Source organism: Gopherus evgoodei, chromosome 17 (genome assembly GCF_007399415.2).
Source record: "Gopherus evgoodei ecotype Sinaloan lineage chromosome 17, rGopEvg1_v1.p, whole genome shotgun sequence".
NCBI lineage: Eukaryota > Metazoa > Chordata > Testudines > Testudinidae > Gopherus > Gopherus evgoodei.
Window position 1 is genome coordinate 7868913 of NC_044338.1, and position 19627 is coordinate 7888539.

At 42.0% G+C, this 19627-nt stretch overlaps 1 protein-coding gene across 6 annotated transcripts in view; it reads right to left on the bottom strand.

The window, feature by feature from the left end:
- The window catches only part of ACACA (acetyl-CoA carboxylase alpha), a 217350-nt gene that overhangs the window by 78099 nt on the left and 119624 nt on the right, over positions 1 to 19627 (bottom strand). For all 6 annotated transcript variants that reach the window (XM_030536766.1, XM_030536765.1, XM_030536763.1 and 3 more), the window contains 7 exons: positions 19217 to 19432; positions 18568 to 18723; positions 16914 to 17117; positions 13978 to 14133; positions 12957 to 13103; positions 912 to 1181; positions 443 to 540 (listed from right to left, as the gene is read on the bottom strand). In XM_030536766.1, the coding sequence (XP_030392626.1) occupies positions 443 to 540; positions 912 to 1181; positions 12957 to 13103; positions 13978 to 14133; positions 16914 to 17117; positions 18568 to 18723; positions 19217 to 19432 (1247 nt within the window). The remainder of the gene's footprint in view (positions 1 to 442; positions 541 to 911; positions 1182 to 12956; positions 13104 to 13977; positions 14134 to 16913; positions 17118 to 18567; positions 18724 to 19216; positions 19433 to 19627) is intronic.

Genomic DNA, 19627 nt, shown 5'->3' on the forward strand with positions numbered 1-19627 from the left:
TTCTGCAGCTGCACCCCATGGCACAGAATGAAAATGGGTTAACAATTCACTTGAACAGGTTCTCTTGTCACTACTATGTGTTTCCAACCAAGACGACACTTCCCTTACTCAGACTGTAAACTCTTTGGGGGCAGGATCATCTCTGTGTTTTGTGTTTATACAGGGCCTAGCACACTGGGGCCCTGCTCCACGCTAGGGGCTCCTAGGCACTAGTGCAATACAAATATTTGGTCCGCTACATTTGATAGGGCATTTCAAGATGTTTCACGATACAATATTTTATCCTGTTCTAGCTCTACAATCCATATGTAATAATGGGACAAAATGTGTTATGAGACTGGGCACTATAGAATGTCCTGGTGACTGACAAGAGAAAACAGACAAGGAAGTGACAGGTGTCCCTCATATTTAAGGTGAAGCAGGATTAGACCCAGCAGTTTACCTGGATTCTCCTTCATCCTCCACATGCTCACAATGAACTGAGTTCAGGGCACTGACTTTCTTATAATCTTGAGGAGTTAGGTACAAGTATTTATAACCCTATGGGGACAAATAATTAGTTTTACTCATTCTCATCAATGAATTCCTCCTGTGACCCACCCCCAAAAAAGAAACCTTTCCAAGAGAGGTATTTACCCAGAAGGGGTGGTAATAGGGGGTTTTCAGCACCTGCAGCTCCAGCGGAGGTCAAGGATGCCCAGAACCTCTGAAAATCAGGTCTGAATTCCTCCTTGGTGTAACTCTGCTAATTAGTGAGCCAGTACCAAGGCTAATTTTAGGCCTAAATGTCTGGCAGAGCTTTAGCTCACCTCTGTGAAGACAGACTGGCTACTGTAAATCTAAGACTAGCCTGTGGTACATCCCATAGTTCTGCTACTGCACACTGCCTCCGAGATCGAGCGTCTACTTACTTTATAAGGGTCATCGGGATCTTCCCAGGCAACATGAAACATGTGACGAATCTCCTCAGCCAAACCAATCCTCGCTCCACTGTTGGCAGCCACATAAATTCGTGGGATACCCTCTGTTCGAGCAAGTTCAGAAACCCTAACGAACAGCAGGTCTTCTTGGGGCCCAAAGGACCCTATTCGGTACGTAATGTCATTGCCAATGACTATGATATCACGGCCATCTGGGCACTCGGGGCTCTTGAGGGTAATTTTCCAAGCCACCATGCCAATCTGTGGTCACACAAAGGGGGGGGGGAAGTTTCAAATATAAATATTCCAATGCTAATAGATAGATTTCTGCCTCCATGCTCACTTGATTCAAAATCGTGCATGGTATGCGAGGACCCACAAAGTACAGCACTGTGATACACGATCTCAATAAGGTTCCCAATCTGCATTCTTCACTGAGAGTAAGGACTGCAAAACCAGTCCTCAACTTGCCACCACAGCCACTGGAACACATTTCCTCGTGTCGCTGCATTTTTCCCACCCAAGACATTCATAGCACCGTTTCTCCCTTTAACATCAATTCTAGGCAATCCATTCAGGGATTTACCACCGCTTCGAGACACGTCCTACAAGATCCTTCTCTCTTCTTGCTGAGCTTATTCTGTGTCACAGAGGACATGGGGTTAGTTAAAGCATTCTGTTTCAGTGTGGTTTGTTTTCAGGAGTCCCTGCCATCTCTTCAGGGCCACCCAGTCAATCACATTTCAGAATGACTCCTGGCCTATAACACTCATCTGCTCCTTTCCATCTCTCGTAGCCTCTCTGCTCTAATCCCTTTATTTCTCAACTATCTCTACTTTTGTTTTCCACCCTTCTCCTGCATTTCAGTGTCTCTGTCCCCTTGCTTTCCACAGACACCGCTGCAGCCTCTTTCGCCTTCAGTCAGATTTTTCAAGCTCATCTGTATAAGTAATGTGTTTTTATTGAGTATTTTTCTTTTTTTTTTTAAATCACCAGATGATCTCTCCGGGTCCTGCCTAATGGAGATGAGCAACTTCTGGAGCCTGCATCTCTCTCGCTTCTTAGCCTCTGTGTATGATCGCACGGGGGAGCGGGCCATCAAGGAGCGCCATTAACAGATCTAAATAGCAGCCTAGCCCTGAAAGCCGCGTGCTTCACCCAGTCTCGGCTGGCCCAAGGATCACAAGCTGAGTACACATTCCTCAAGCTGATTGCACATCCTTTGCAATCAGTATGGGTGAAGCTCTCATTGCTGATACTTGGGATTCTGAGCATTATGAACTAGAAGGGAGGTGGGATGGGTGGGGGGGGAAGCAGCAGACAGATATGTGCTGTTTAATGCAAATCAAAATGGGCACAATACACAGACAAGATCCAATCAACGTCTGCAATAAGATCCACTGTAATAGTTTCGTTCAAAAAAAACCCGACAGAGAAATTAATCAAAGGATGATTGGAGAAAATGCAGGCAGCTATCCAAAAACATCAGAATTATTTGACAGCTCCTTTCCCTTCTCCTCCCTTTCAATAGTTGGGATTGCTGTTGAACAGAACGTTGGAGCTTTCTGTGCACCTTCCTATGGGCGCCATTTCATTCACTCTAATTTTAAATGATATGGCACTGGTGGCAGGAGGTGGGTAATTATGTTGTTGTTTCTGAATATATGCTGACGTACAGGTAAGTTTCAGCCTCAAACTGCAGAGTATTTAGAGCCAAGAGATATGCATCAGTTGCAGAGACAGGAGCATAAACCCCAAAAGGTCAGCTGGATGTTTTGCTCAAATACCAATCTTATTGCTAAATTAATGGAAAGCCTTAATGCTATACAACAAGTCGCTGCAGCTGCTGACCACCCCAAAGACCTCTGAGCCTCAGCAAGGATCACATGGACAACTTACCAGGAGCCCAAAGGGTAAGCTTATTGATCAAAAATAAATCCAGGCAGCCACAGCATTTCCCTTTTTAATTTCAGCAGCAACCACCCCACCCCCAAACCTTGCAACTGATCATCTTTGTCCTTCTGGCCTCACAATTACAAGGAGAGCGGTCACGGGCTGAATTTAAGTAGCTCAGGATTTGGCACTTACGATGGGCAAACTTATAATAAATCATCAGCATCAAAATGAGTAAGCACTGAGTTAAGGACTTCAGGATTAGCCCAAAGACACTGTGGGCTGCCCAAGAGGGCATCCCTCTCACAGGTAGTTTAATAAAACACAAGTTTGGCCACAGATCAGTTCAATCCTCCATTGTATTTCAGACAGAAAAAAAAATCCTTATTTTCTCATTAAAAAGTCATAACTAGAAACTTGAAGTGGGCACTTCGCAAAAAGTTCTGAGGCCAATCTCCACGGCAAATAAGGCAGGAATCCCAGTTTTAACTCTGGGGAGACATTTGCCCAGACTCCCTTTTATTTTATTTTCTTAAAAATGGCACATAAATTGCACTGTAAACTTCTTCCAAGAGAAGACACACAAAATATTAATATTTTGCACAGATATCTACCCTAGTGTAACAAACGACGGCTGCTCTGGCTACCACCAGACTAAGGTCATTAGCAGGGATGAAACGTGGAATCTTCAGCATCAACACACAAGCACAAAACCACTTAAGCTACAGGAGCAGCTCTGTTGCTTTCAGTAAAACTAGGTCCTTAATCCTCCCGGTAGCCAGTCAAAAGAGGGAAATAGGATCACGCAAACTATGACAGGCTCATAATGGGCTTTGCACATTTACAGATGGGTAAACTGAGGCACAGAGGAATTACTTGTCTTGCTCCTGCTCTTTCAGTGGGCCAGTGTCAGAGCTGGATTCCAACCAAGAGTCCTAACTGTCAGTCCCATGCTCGATCCTCAAGATCATGCTGCCTCCCTGGATGTAAGACGAACTCAATTATTTCTGTATATTAGAATAGAAGCCTCCATACTCAAAAAACTTCCTACCAATACAATACAACTTAGAACAGAAGCACCGGATTTGCTTCCCAACCTGGGATTCTGCCTCTGTAACGCACATCCTTATCTTAAAAATTCTCTCTGCCCCATTGCTGTAGTGTTATTTAACTAGGGTACAATGAATTTTCATATCCAAGTAACTATATATACTCTTGAAAATAGTTTTATAATGAAAAAAGTCAGAAGCAAACATATGCTATAAAAAAAAAAACACAAATGTGCCACTACACTATTTCACATCTCTTTTTGATTCCCCAACACATACTGTCATTAGTGTTAGTTGGCTAGTAATAAAAAACAGGGCACAGCCAAGGAATTTTTTTTCTTTGAAAGGCTCATATGCTGTTTAAATTTATGGGTAGGAGGGGAGCACTTTCTATTTTAGAGAAAAAAAATGTGGTTTTTAACTTAACGGCGGCAAGCCAAAAAGGGAGAGTTCACAGGTTAATTAGGCAGGCTGAGCTAATCACCTAAGAGTGCTGCCAGAACCATCATGGGGTGATGGCAAGGGGTGGTGGTTTAAAAATAGGATCTTGAAAAAACAGCCACAGCAGTTTGGAAGCACTTGTCTTGCCACACTTCGATCCCCAGCACACGCAGCACAAGAAAGCGAGAGAGAGAGAGCAGGAGGGGGAAAAAAAAATAAAAACAAGAACCGTCTTATTTAACTGTTTTTATGTTGGTGAAATGATTTGTGCCACAGTATTTCCATAAGAAGTGGGGCCATTATTCTTCTGTAGAAACACATTTGGTTTGAAAAGTATCACTGGACAGAACGTGAAAATCAAACCAGATGAATTATTCACAGCCTCCGATCAGAAGTGATCATTATTTCTGGTGTTCCGAACTGTGATTAGGATGCAGTGCTTAGATGTCATTTGCTCCCTGAGTAACACCAGCAATCCAGAATACCATTACACATATATATTACACGCACATGTTTTAGATATATAATTTTATACACACCCTCTCCCAGGAGATCTTGGCTTAATGTAACTGTTAGCAGATAGTAAAAACGTGATATTAACCAATGTTCATTTTCATGCTAAAATGTCATTAGTTTGACACACAGTGTCAACACTAATCATGACCTAAAATTAACACCAAAATTGACTTCAACATTAATTGTGCTATCAATGTGAACAGTAATATACACACTGATTCAGTTACAAATTGACTGCCAGTGGCAGTCAGAGCTGTTGACAAGAAGATACCAAAGGGAACGGGAAGAAACTATGATTCCATTCTCCCTCACAGTAGCACAGCAGATACAAGAAGTGATGGGACACGGATGCAAATGGTAGGGACCCTGGGGGGAAGCCGCAAGACCCTTTCTACCATGTTCAGTAATTCCTCAAGAAAATGTAGTTGACACAAAATCTAATGTAAACTAAAACAGCTTGTTATTCATCAACACTGGCCTTTCTGAGCCATGACAATCGTGTTATTTCACTCTATTTCTCTCCGCACAAGGATGACGTTCGATCACATGTACTTTTTACCATGCTTAATTTATTTTTAAATTTGGAAACCTGGACATGGCTCTCTGAAAATGTCCCTACCAGGGCTGATGGTTTTTTAAAAAGTTTGCTGACAATTAATATACAGCATTTCCCTCTTAGAGTCTTCATGGTTACACAAAATCACATCTCATCTCCCATTCTATTCTACGTATATATGTGCATTTTATATGCATATCTATACGTGCATGTACAGATGTGTATTACATATTACATCACACAAAAACTATACCAAAAAGGAAATTTAAAGATTTCAGAGTCAAGCTCTCAAAAGTTAGGAAATACCAGAATAAAGGTTACCCATGCAACCTTCATTCTTCCTCCTCATGCAGATATATTGTGATGCAGTTCTTAATTACATCATCAGATCTTTTTTCCCCATGCAACCTCTGCCTCATTCAGGGCCTGAACCAGTGTCCATTGTCTCCAGTGGGTGCTGGAACAGGCCTTCAGTGCACCGGATGGATACTGAATGTGGCAGGGTTGTGTTGTTCTTTCAGTAATAAAGACTGAAGGTGAAAATAACCCACAGAAATTGCACTGGGTGCAACCATGACCCCCTACATGGGTCAGCAACAGCATCTGAAACTTCTGGCCCATAGAACAGACTTCTACTGCTTGAGCGAAAGAATAAACGTCAGCAGTAGTAGGCGTTATCTTTTTTTTTTTTTTTTTTTAGGAGAGAGAGGATTAATACATATAATGTGGGAGATGAGGTATAAGTATAAAACTTTGCAAAAAACTAACTTTACAGGAAGGGCAGCATAGGAAAAAAACATTTTTCTTCTGTGTTTTTGAATAGCATTAAGCGTTGTCCAGAGTAGTGCTTAACTATATAAAAGCATCTAAACACTTATCTTAACCATTGGAAAAAGTCTGTTTTTCCAATACTGGTAACTCAAAAATGGCTGAATTGATTTTCCAAAAATTAACCTTGTGGCTAAGACCAAATATGAGACATTCCAGCTCAAAAATACATTTCAGTAGGTTATAAGAATCTGAAAACTGATGTTTAGAATGCTACGCTTTCATAGATTCATAGGTCAGAAGGGACCAATATGATCATCTAGTCTGACCTCCTGCACAAGGCAGGCCACAGAACCCTACCCATCCACTTTTATACAACCCCTAATCCAGGACTGAGTTATTGAAATCCTCAAAACTGGTTTGAAGACGTCAAACTGCAGAGAATCCACCAGCAAACCTTAAACTACTGGCACTCTCTCTCTCACACACACACGCCCCTTTTATAAAATGAGGGTTACAGAAGTTATTGTTGTCTATGAAGCTATGTCTGAGAAATAGCATGCTGAAGTAATTGATCGGCATGGAGGATTAACTGACCTTGGCAATCTGAGTTGCTATGAGGCATCTGCTTTTAACCATATGAACTGCTGTTGAACAGTGCCGTTTTGTGCTCAAAATCCCATATTCCAGTGTCATCTGCATGTGCCCCACCATTCATGATAATCCTAACATGGATTTAAAAAGGACCCACTAAATAGGTCTACTCTTCACACCCGTTATTAATTTACAAACACATTAAATGTTCCAGGCATATAAAAAGGGAAAGAAAAAAAGATTTGCCTTCACCAATGCTCAGGAACCCAGGTCAGGAAGTTTGTTCTTTCAAATTCATGCATCCCACTCCACATTTTGAGAAACTCCTCTTTCAGTAAAACAGCGTTCTACAGTTCTCAACAAAAAATAAGCTGTTCCACTCTGGTCCTTACACTATTATCAACAGGTATCAGAGTGCCAATGGGGCCTAAAATATTCCGTGGCAGGAGGCTCCCCTAACGAACAGCTGAATGAGAATGGTTTCCAATGAGGACAACAGAAAGAGTTGCCCAGGTTCCCTGTCTACAGTCTCCAAGAGCCTTTATACAGGACTCGTTCCCAAGGCTTATCATGGGGCGGAGTTCTGAAACACACAGAATTGCAGTCACTGCCATAAAACAAATATGGGGGGAGGATGAACGGAAACACAAACAGACAAACTTATTCCCTCCCCCCCCCCTTCCAACCCTGTGCTATTTTACAGACCTTGTAATCATGCAACCCAAGTTCTTTCATGATTACTATACGTGTTCGAGCTCTGAGGTTTTAAGACCCTAAGCCTTGTCATATGGGAGGGGAATGCAAAACAACAAAATAGAATCCACAGAGCATAAAAATAGTTTAACTATTAAGCCTTCCCTGCACGAAATTCATTAGCTATCCCTCTGTTTCACCAAACACCACCTGGAGCTGCTGCACAGGGTTTCCTCCAGCCCTTTACTTAGTTCTGTCCTGTAACACACCTGGCCAAATCTTCCCACATGCAATGGAAAGGATGCTGGCAAATGCTTCCCAAAAATGTTCAATCAGAGATTCTGCCTCACACTCAGGTTACTGGGACGGAAGAACTGTGACATCTAGTGTCAACAGGGAAAAATGACACGGTCTTCCATGTACATTTCCATGTGACCTAGTTGGAAAAGAGGAGGAGGGGGGACAGCGCCAGGGGTGTCCCAGTTCCGTCCATTATCTCCTTGTCTTGGAGGGCCAAATTCACCACTGTCATAAGGAGGCACAACTCCACGGACTCGGAGGGTGGTGGTGAATTTGGGTCAAAATTTATAAAATGCTTTAGCAAAACAGAAGCATGCCCCATTTAAAAGTGAGCAGTAAAATCTCTAACAGTATGAAGAGTGACCTGATGGCCCACAAAAATGATCACTTTTTTAATGGTGGGATTTCAGATAATTTTTTGGATAGTTTCAGCACTGCTGGTCTAAGGTAAGGGGTAGGCCTCCCCAGGGACTATCCACTCTAAACTATAGGCCAGACTTTCAGAAAAGCTACTCAATGAAACAGACACATTTTTAAATGTTCTCTCAATGGAAGCATAGCTAGAATCATCATGTTCTAATGGGACAACATACTTATAGAACCATATTAGAGAGAGTCATGTTACAGCCTCGGCCATGGCAGTTCAACTTCTAAGGTAGACACTCTGTAAGAGAGCCACTGTCAGCTATACACCTAAATCCAAACATGGAAAGCTCTCCATAAGACTGCATCAATCTGTATTCCAAGTGTACAAGGTTCTGAGCACCTCCAGCCCCAGCTGCTGCCAAAGGGACCCTCCCCACCAGAACACCCTCTGTACAAACTCTTCAGCACCTTGCTGCACTGAACTTTGAACAGTCCAGACGACTTATTTTTTTTTTCAAATGTGAAGATACAAACTTACAGGAGTTAGTTTAAAAAAGTTGTGGAGGAATGTAAACAAACATGAACTGTCAGAACTTTAAACGATTTAACTGAAAACCTTAACAAGCCGAGATGTTTTTGTTTGCAAATTTTTGCAATGCAGTATTTTTTCTTTTCAATTATGCAATGCTTTTATTTAAACTTACAAATTTCAGTGCTATGTGTCTATTCATTTTAGGGCCTGATTCTGAGTCATCCTGAGCATCCACCTAGCTGGCACTTCGTCTTTGACATGTTCCCTTTTGTGACTTTTGTCTCATAGACAGTCACAGTCTTTCCTCCAATTTGCCAGGGAATGTGATGGAATTATTGCTGGCTGCTAAGACTTGATTCTCCACACGCTAGACCTTCTTCAGCTCGCCTACATATATATTTTCTGCCACTAACAAACCTATATTAGCAAATTAGCTCCAAAAGAGTTTTGAATTTTATGCTGTTGTGAATTCAGTGCCAATCTATTTAAATCCTGGGAGGGTGGGCGGAGCCTAGCAGAGCAAAAGGCAAATACTTCTCAGGCTAGGAGGGGCCACAAAACCCAGAGCTTAACTGATTACTGAGGAAAAAATGAACAAATAGGGATGGGGGTGCAGGTCACAGGGTCAAAATGAGGAATCCAGAGAAAGGGATACTGAGAAGAAAACACTGGACAAAGTCCACTTCTCCAAGAAGTCATCCAAAGAGTCAGTGGACGCCACTCAGAACTCTGTCTGAATGGAAAAATGACTTGAAAAAGACACCACTGTCTTAAAGCCCCGAAGATTAATAGTTTCTGTGTAGCCAGAGAACAGGTACAGCTTGGCCAGTAGCAGTGCAACCTCCTCCACGCTATCTTACTAAAACATCTCATCCCCAGGCCAGCAGGACTGACATCTAGGAATGAGTGCGGAGTTCCATCATCATAGTCTATTAAGTCCTTGGCCTGTTTGTTGAGTCTGCCAGCAAGAGCCATAATTACTATCAAACACGGTGGTGGTTTTTGTGATGTAGTTATCTGTCCATTGAGATCTGGTCTGAGACCACCAAACATCTCCCAAACCAGTTATCCAATGGTTGCGACTTTCAGTTATTGCCAACATGGCTTGGTTGTGAACTAACTTGAGAAGAAAGACTCTTTCCCATCACCAATCTCTTAAGTTTACCAATCTCCTCTGAAAAGATCATCATAAAAAAAACAAATAAAGCTGTTTGGTACAGCTATGGGGCTGAGGAAAATTTACCTTCACAGCATTATTTAGACATTTTCTGGGGTTCTATAAGGGAAAAAAAAAAGATTGCAATTTATGTCAGGCCCTAATAATATTCCTCATCCTCCCTCCACTTTCACTCATTTCAACCAGCTTTTAAATTCAACTCGCACTTTGCCACTGAGTTAACAGAACCCCCCCTCCCCCAAAAAAGGGTGTTCTCTTTCACCATTATAGCATATCACCGTAACACCTAGCATTGATACAGTAATTACAGCATCTAGGGTTTGGGTTTTTTTGTTTTTGTAAATTTTAACTAATTAATCCACACAACACTGTGAGCTACATCAGTACTGGTCTATTTTACCAGTGAAGAAAGTGAGATGCAGGTGATAAGGGCCCAACAATAAGGACCTAAGAGGTCTAACTTCCATCTTGTGCTCACTCCTTTAGGCACATTGCCTTCTATTCATGATTCACTATGCAACAAGTCACATCGACTATCATTTTAAAGGAGAGTGTGTTTACCTTAACATATCCTCTCACATACACTCAGACATGTTTGGAGAACAAATGAGATGTATTTGGTGAAAAGATGGCAAATTCTCAAATGTGTCTGAAACAAGGAGCTGAACCAGTTTAAAATGTTATATTTTCCTCTCTTCTATGTCTCTTGGACAATGCCTATCTACACCCAGAACTACAAGCTTCTCCCACAAAGGCAGGTGACAGCAAGGACCCTTTGTTCCTGGTAGATAACGGTCTGAATAACTTGTAGGTAGAAATATGCAGCATCTCTGGGACCCATCTTATTTGTGAGAAAAGCAGCATGGATCTATTTACTGCCTCTTCTTTTTAAACACGCCTGTCAGCTTGGTTTTATCCAGGTTGCCTTTTCCATCCCAGAGATGAAGCCGAGGAATCAAACCTTAACTGTCCCTCCTCCCCTCCCACTTGCCATCTTCCTTGGTGCGAGGAGCTTGAGTGCAGGCTTGTGACAAATCTGTTTCCTCAGCTAAAACAAATTAAACCGTAAAAGCCTAAAAGTCAGCTCTCCCTGATATAGTGAATGCAGCACAGAGGAATGCATCTGTTCGACAGCTCGTCATCTCTCGCGTGTCACCTGTCCTTCAGACTTCTGACTGCTGAAACCCCTTCCTTACATTGGCCACTTCTCCAGCGAAGATTCCCTGTGTGTCCCCTGTGTCCCTTGGCTATTGGTGACAGAATAAGATACTAACACCTCCAACCTCATTTTCACTGTGCATTGTCCTACTGTAACTAATCTATTGAAGAACTGGCTTGGCTGACATAGTTTACAAGCTGCCCAGAGTATTAGCCACAAACCTCTCTGGGAAAGGAGAGAAACAGAGCCCTTCAGTTTCTTTGTGTCTGCTTCAATTGAGACAGAGAGCATGCACCAGAAGATTCTGGACTGGGCTACTCTCTTGTGGAATTTCAATGGAGTCATCGAGACACGACTCAGAATTTGGCCACATACTTCCATTCTCAATCACCTTCAAAGCATATGGACAGCAAAAGGTGGGGATAAACACCCCAAACACCACCTCCAGGTTGTTGGAATTCTTGCCTTATTTTCAAACAACTCACCATATAGTGTAACAGCATCATACAGACGGAGTTTTTAACCAGGGCATTATTTGCATAGCCGCCGCAGGGCTCTTTGCGCTGCTATGTCACTTGTTTCCACACAAGGCACAACTAAGTCTTTCAAGTGTTAAAAAAAAATACTAATTTTTTTTTGGTCTTTGCGTACAGAATCTCGTATAATAAGACTATTTGTATTCATACTGGCAGAGTAAACACTACATGTTCATGCCCAGGCAGCTCTGTGCTTGTAATTTCAGCAAGAACAGAACTCTGTTCCTCAGGGACTTCGCTATTCCCCCCGTCTCTACCCGCTCAAACACAGAACGAGAGCAGAGAGAAATGCAGACAGAAAGAGAAAGATCATGGCAAGAGGCTCTGCACAGCACTGCAGCCGTGGACTTCTGAGCAAAAAAACCAAAATTAACGAAAAAAATCTCATTTGGGGTTTTAATTACATTAGTGAAACCATTATTCCTATACTCCCAGCAGCAGAGGAAAAAAACCTCTTTAGGTCTCCATTTATTGACTGGGTTTGACTCGAAAATTCAGATTCAAAGCCTTTCCCTGACAAAGGGCTTATAAAGAGAGATGCAGTAAACACTGCTGCAAACCTCTATTGAACTTCTTTGTTGGAATAACCTACTATCTCCTCCCAATGGTTTTGATACAGGAACGAGACTCTTGTCAGTCTTAAGGTTACATATCTGGTTAAAGGGATACTGTTAGTTTAACAATCATAAAAAAATGAATGCAACTACCACCTTAGATTGTTTAAACTTAAATAGCTGAAGAGAGATGTTTACTTTTTGCACTTCACTTAATTTGGACAATGAAAATGAACTGGTCAGTTTCACTTTTGTACTAGTTATTTTCACTTTCAAGTTAGCTCAACCCTGCAATCTCTGGGTTGCAAAATTAACCACCACCAGCCCCCAGGAGTCATGAGCAGAGTTTGGACTTCCAACATCACAGCACAGACTTGAGCTGAGAGTAACTCCATTAGGCTCTCAAGAGGACCAGTCACAAGAGGGGGCTGTTGCACACACTTTGCCAGTTTATTACCCAAACACTGCAGGGGAATGTTTAAATAGAACATATATAAAATTAGTTCTCTCTCTCTCTTTTTTTTTTTTTTTTTTTTTTTTTTTTTTAAGTGAACAAAAATATTTCTATTTAGCTTTGTAAAAAAAATGAAATATAAATTCTAGCTACCAGAAATACTTGAATGGTACACCTTTTGATTATGAAGGAAAAAAATATAGCATTAGCACAAAGTTGAAACTAAACCAGAATTTACTATGGAGGTTAAAGTTCCGATTGTACGGAAGGTATTCATCTTCAATGAGACGAAAACCCCTTTTTCAAGAGACAGATTTCACCCATGAAAGGAGCACAAGTAGCTTTTGAGCCTGGATTGGTACATTTTCACCACAATTTTCAAAGCCACTCTAACCACAACGGATTGCTGATGAGAAGGGGGAAAAAGTAGTTTTAGAAAGTAACTTGCCTCATTTCCTCCTGGCAGCCTGTTCATATGCACCAGCTGACCTTGATCATCCAGTACCAGTTCAGTATACGTTAGCATATCAGAAGGCAATGGCAGTGGTGGGAGCAATGCATATTCATTCATAGAATCCCAGAGTTTAATCAGAGACTAGAGAGGTGAAGAGAGATGTTTTTGTTAAGATTGACTCTTGGTATACTTTATGTAACCTGTTATGACTTAGTATCAAAGACAGACACTTCTTCTATACCCATTAACTCTCCCAATAACCAGCATTTGGCTGACACTATTTACTGGATCCCAAGTTAGGGGAAATTTCAAACCCTGAACCATGATTTCAATGAAAGTAACAATAGCCACAGTTTTGTGATTTGATAACCCAACAAGCCAGGTATAGAATCCAAGCTAGCACATAGGAAATACTTAGTGTGATGGATTCTACTATATACCAACCTCATTAGGCCTTTTCTACAGCAGAAAGGTTAATAGTATCTGTAATTCATATCGGTGCCGTGCCAAACACATTGTATTATCTAATCTGATTCGTCGCGAACTTGGGACATGTCTAAACTACAAATCTAAGTCAACTTACGTTAGGTCGGCTTACAGACACCACCATAATCATTGCAGTGGCTGATATCCACACTATCCTCCTGTCAGCACTGTGCGTGTCACCAGGAGCACTTCCATCGATTGAAGAGGGGCAGTGTTGGGGGCTGAGAGCCAGGGTAGGGAGCAGGGCGGCAGTCACCTGGGTTTCTCTTCCTCCCACTCCCAGCTGGGAGCAGCTGCCTGGGGTGTCTCACCTCTCTGAGCGGGGACCCTCCAGGCAGCAGCCCAGCTGGGAGTGGGGAGCTGGGGGCAGCCAGGCTCTAGCTGCCTGGCTTTCTTGTCAATTTCATGGCTCCAGCGTGGAGTTTCACAACTCCAGCTACTAGGTTCCCTTGATGAGCAACAAGGACACCCTTTGCTGCTACAAAAAACTCTAGAAACACTCCAATAAGACCTGCCAAGGAAGATTTACCTGCCGGAACATCTCAGGGATGTCATAGATATACGTCGTCCCTAAAGATTGTGCCTGGAATCTCTTGGACTGGAGCAGATCTTTTGTCACATATGGGGTGTTGATCAGCATGCCATGAAGTGGGCCCTGTTTATCTCCGTATGCCTGGAACATAATCTGCAGCAGAAAACATGACCAGCATAAAAGAAAGGCAACCTGAGGTCCATCAGCCAGATCAGCTCAGGGGAGATGTCCCCATCAGAATCCATACTTCATTAAATGCGCTTCAAACAGGAGATGCTAGTTTGAATGGACTTGCTTGTGTTCCCTCAAAAGATGGCAATACCCACACATCTCACAGTGACGTGTTCCAATACCCATTACTACCCTATTCAAGCAGGGCTGGGCCTTTACTGTACAACTCTGTACATTACTGACTTATTACAACAATATCACACTGGTAGGAAAGGGTACCTGGCCATAATCGGCATGCAGAGAAGACTGACCATTCACCAGCATTTCCTCTGACAGTGTGACTATGTGGACTGAGTATGAGAATATTCCATGACAGCAATGAGAGGATCGCTATTATTTATGTCACTGAACAGCATAAATACAGTACAGTGTAAGTACAGCAGCTAAACACCATTCATATCTCTGCTGATTGATCGTGGAAGCTAGTTCAAAGACTTGCCATATGTCATTTGGCTTGAAGTTTTGATATTACACGTTTAAAATATACTCCCAGAGCAGAGACATGAGTTTTCAACTGCCATACTTCATGGTGCTTTATAGTCCACTCAGTCAGGACTCACTTAATAAGGAGGGCCCATTCTGATGGGACATCACCAAAGGAATCGATCCATTGGAAATCCCAAATGAAAATCCCTTTCAGCTAAAAGATACTGAGCTGCAATGAGTGCTGCTTAACTGGGACAACGTTAGACTAAGCCCTGCTTAATAGGGGCGCATTTGGCTGGAGCCAAATGATTAAGCTGTTCTCAACAGAATGATCATAACATTTGATGTTCCAAGCTCCAGTTCCTTTATACAGAAGTTGCTGGATAAAGATTAAAAAGATTGGGCGGGGGGAAAGTGGGGGGAGGTAGAGTTCAAATAGAGATGGAATTCAGTAAATAGTATTCATTTTTGTGGTTTCTGTCACTAATATTTTACATCATTCTTGAGGTTGCTTTGGTTTTGTGTTTAAAAAAATTGCTTCTTTGGCAGGAGAGCTATTTAATCAGGAAAACAAGTGCCTACCACTGTGCTGTAATCAAGAGGCTTTTACTGTATTTAGGGCTTAATCCAACTCCCACTAAAGTCAGTGAGAGGCTTTTAGTTGATTCAGGGGAGTTGGACTGGTCCCTTCAGTAGTGTTTCTGGCAGTTAGAGCACAGGAGACCTGGTTCCATTCTTGACTTTATCTTTGGCTTCTCTGGTGAATTATCTAGCTAGGTTTCCACATAACTACAATCATTATAGTATCCAAGCATCAGGTGCACTTGCTTGTATGCAGCAAAGGATTCTGAACTCATCTAACAAACCTCTCAGGATGCAAAAGCCACGGATGTTATAATGAAACAGGAAAACTTGTTTGGGTGTGATCTTGCCCTAAACCAGAGTTCCTACTTGGGCTGAAAAAAGGGAGCTGGATTTCACTATCTAAGTTTGATCTCTTTAGAACCACATAAGAAGTAAATCTAAAAGAATGTTTTTTTTACCTTTATCTAAAAGAAAAGTTAAGAACAAACATTTACCAAAAACACTAACATCTCAGGATGCCATCTTAGTTTTACAAGAACAGACCTGCCTTAAATCTATAATGAAAGTTAATTAAAGCCATTCCTGTCCCTAGAATGCTTTGACTGAAACATATTTAAGTTCACCCTGAAAAAAAAAAAAACCCATGAAATACTGTGAACATTACAGAAAGATCCCGCCGCCCTCCCCCATACACATATATGTAAATGTAACATTTTTAAAAAGAAAATCCATGGCTTAGGGGAATTTTTTACTGACCACCTCACCAGAAACAGAATGCAAAAGGAAAGGTCACATTGACAAATGGCTAACAAAACTCAAATTTTAAGCTGAGCCACTGCAGATTACCACAACGTCGTCTTCTTTTCTCTGGTCCACTCAAAACATGTGGACATTATCTATACTAGGATCTCTAGACCAGGAGAGACTGCATGGCCAAGCAGCTTGCAGGAAAGATTTAGAAAAAAGGAAAAATGGTGACTCAGCGCATTGTATTTGACACAGACACTGTCCAAAGGATTCATTCTGTTGCTTCTACTGCATGGTAGAGATGTTATTGCAGTCAGAATATAAACTTATTTCTATATTTTCATATTTTTCATTATTTCCAAAATCCACATTTTAATAAATAGTTAAGTGCCTTAGTAGAACACGAGTGAGCCGTACACAAAGAATAGTACATACACAACCCTCATGTTAAAGTCCTATCCAGTTTAATAAATATGACCACAGTAAGGTTCTCCAGAAATTTCACATGGGCCCCTGGTAGTTATTCATTGTTCCTACAGAATTTAAAAAGAGAAGGCAATCCTTTCTATGGATTTCTTGAACCATCCTGCGAAAGCATATAGCAGGGATATAATTTTCTATTAAATTCTACAGGATAGTTCCAATAGTATATACAACTATGATATTTTCTAATCCTAAAGGACTTTTCCAAATGGCAAAAGAAGTGTTTGCATGAACAAAGCAAGGTGTATGCAAATGGCTAGACTGCACACCTTCGCATGACACACTTATGTGTTTTGCACACCCACATGCCTATTACCTCTCTCTAGAATCACAATTCTTTATTTACTGAAACAATAATAAATCACTTGGGTATTTGGAGCAGGTTTAAAAATCAACAAACCAAAACCCTCCCAAAGACCACATTCTGTAGTACTCGGTTCCATGCCTGCATGGAGCTGTACCTGTGCTGTCCTGGAGTCCGTCACCTCCTTGTACAAGCTGATGTCCAAGTAATAGCCAGATTCATTGGTCAGGAAGAGACGGATGGGAATTGCCTTTCCAGTTGGTGTCAAGCGAATGTTAATTTTCAGCTCTGCTTGGAGGACACGGAGTTTCCAAAGGCGGCTTCCATAGCGCATCACCATGCTCCGTACAGACTCTTCAATCTTAGCACACAGAGAAAAGAGTGAGTTTGCATGGCCATTCTGCTGTGGACACATCCATCCTTTTGTTATTCCTCCTTCCCACACCAGACCCTACCAACATGTGGGGAATGGCTCATTTCCCTGAGGCCAGCATTCAGATTTCAGGATAACCTAAGTGTGGGCTAATAAGGGTTCCCGCCCACCTCTTCAATTGCCACCACTTTCCTTTCCTTCCTCTCCCCTCCATTTATACACTATCCTGCAGGAGCAGCAAGAATGCAGCCATACAGACCATGTACCCGCTGATAGTTCCTTCCGAGGCTGGAATGACGCTTCCACTCAGCAAGAGCACTAAAGTCCCTAAACAGGCGTTGAGCGATACTTTTTCCATGCTTCCAGTCACCCTCTGGACCAAAATGAGACAGCCAGGGGTTCCCAAACTGTGGAATATGTACCACTGGTGATACCTGAGCTGGATGTTACACCAATTCACTTTACACCCATGTTTTAAAAATACATAAACCAAATCAAGCTTGGGAACCATGGAAAGCCTAAATGTTAGCCTTGAACTTGGGTCTTTTACGCGTGAGCAATGTCACACCTCCAGCCAGCGCAGTTCCACACTGCAGTGGGCCCACTGCTCCCCCTTGATTGAATTTTCCTCTCTCACCTCCTGCAAACATTTCTCATAGCTAAGAATGATGAGATGCACGAAAGCACTCAGAATGGTAAACAGTTAAGTAGCATTTATATGCACAATAACCATGTTTCATTGCACGTACAGTACTGTGCCTTAAATCAACAAAGCAATTACCACTCTGAGCTTGTTCCTGGGCTGTTTTATTAAACTTTATAATATACTTCTGTTGGTAAATAGTGCATATTAAAGTAAGGCAATCTGTAGGCAGTTTCTAATATTCTCGCCAAAATCTTCTTTTCCAAGGCTGTTCAGGGGCAGCCAGTGCTGAATGCACATAGGCTGATTAGGAGAGGACTGAACATCTCAGGACCCTGAAAATGAGACCTGAAGTACCTCTGGGCAACGAGGGCAAATGCCTATGACCATTGTAGTTAAAGGGTTTGCAAACCTGTCCCTACCATCTAGGCTAATCAATGCCATTATTCCCTAAGTGTTATTCAATCTCATATTCCTTGGCAGCAACATTCACTATCGGCTCTTTCCACAGCCAAAAATATATTCCAGAGAGTCTCCATTTTTACATGGCTTCCTACAGAAGAGAAAAATTACACCAGAATATTAGGATACCTAATATGACTCTCCCACACACCACCACTACTTCCAGTGTGTCAAACACTGATTTCCTATGCTTTGCCTATAAAACAGTAGGCGGAATTTATATATTACACAATCTTTGATGGCTGGTACTCTAATATGAGACCTACAGAACACTCCATTCTAGTGAGATTCAGGCAAGGAGTAACAGACAGCTGAGAAGTGGCGGACATGTACCTTAGATGGATCCATGATGACTGTAGGCACAAAATTTAAGAAGATGTGGTTGCAGTCAGTGCGCACGTTGGTGTTATTAAAGGCCACCTCCAGCTCATCCATGGCTTCCAAAAGCAAGCGCTCCCCTTCATTCTGCAGGTACTCAAAAGAGGCCTCCTACAGGAGATTGCCAAAAGGTTATTTACTTTCCGCTAGCCTTCCCTCAGACCCAAACATAGGGTCATTAGGCTGCAAAAGACCATAGTGGACTCTGACACAGAAAAAAGGTGAAATTCATTTCAGTGGGCTGTACAATTCTCCCAAGTCTTTCTTCCAAAAACAATGATGGTGGTGTCTGGTTCAGATACCAAGTTAAATTGTGCTCTTAGTTACACCAGTATAAATCTGGAATAGCTCCAGAGGAGTTACTATAGATTTGACACTCCACCTAAAGTCTGAACCTGGACACTTGAAACGTTAGGTTCTATCAGACATGATCCAGAAGTTGTAACATGCCATCCATTAGAAGGCAGTGGGTTTAGCTTTTTTTTACACACACACACACACACACACACACACACACACACACACACACACACACACACCCCCCTCTCTGATATATTTTTCACATACAACCTTGGAAACAGACCTTCCACACCAAGAAACCCACCTTGGTAACTAGGTCTGAATGCCTTATAATAGCCCTCACAAAGAACCTGTAGTCTGTCACCTCAGTGCCCACTTCAACTTTAGCTGCTCCCAGGTACAGGTGCATTTTGTGGTTGGCACATGGAATGGCAGTGAGATCAAAGTTTCGCATTCGGTTCAGCTCTAACTGGAAAGCCAGAGCTGGCTCCAGATGACGATAGATCCTATCTTCTTCAAACTGGAAAGAGAAGGGAAGCCAACCCCGTAATATTGGGCATAAAAGGAATAAAAAGGGAAAGTCAGGTAAGAAACTGGATCTGGTAAGATGGAGAGAACTGTATAAAATCTACTGACTTGAGACACAAGGGATGACTAGTTTTGCCATCACTAGCAGTGTCTGGTGTATTCTGTTATTCTACAGTGATAGAATTTA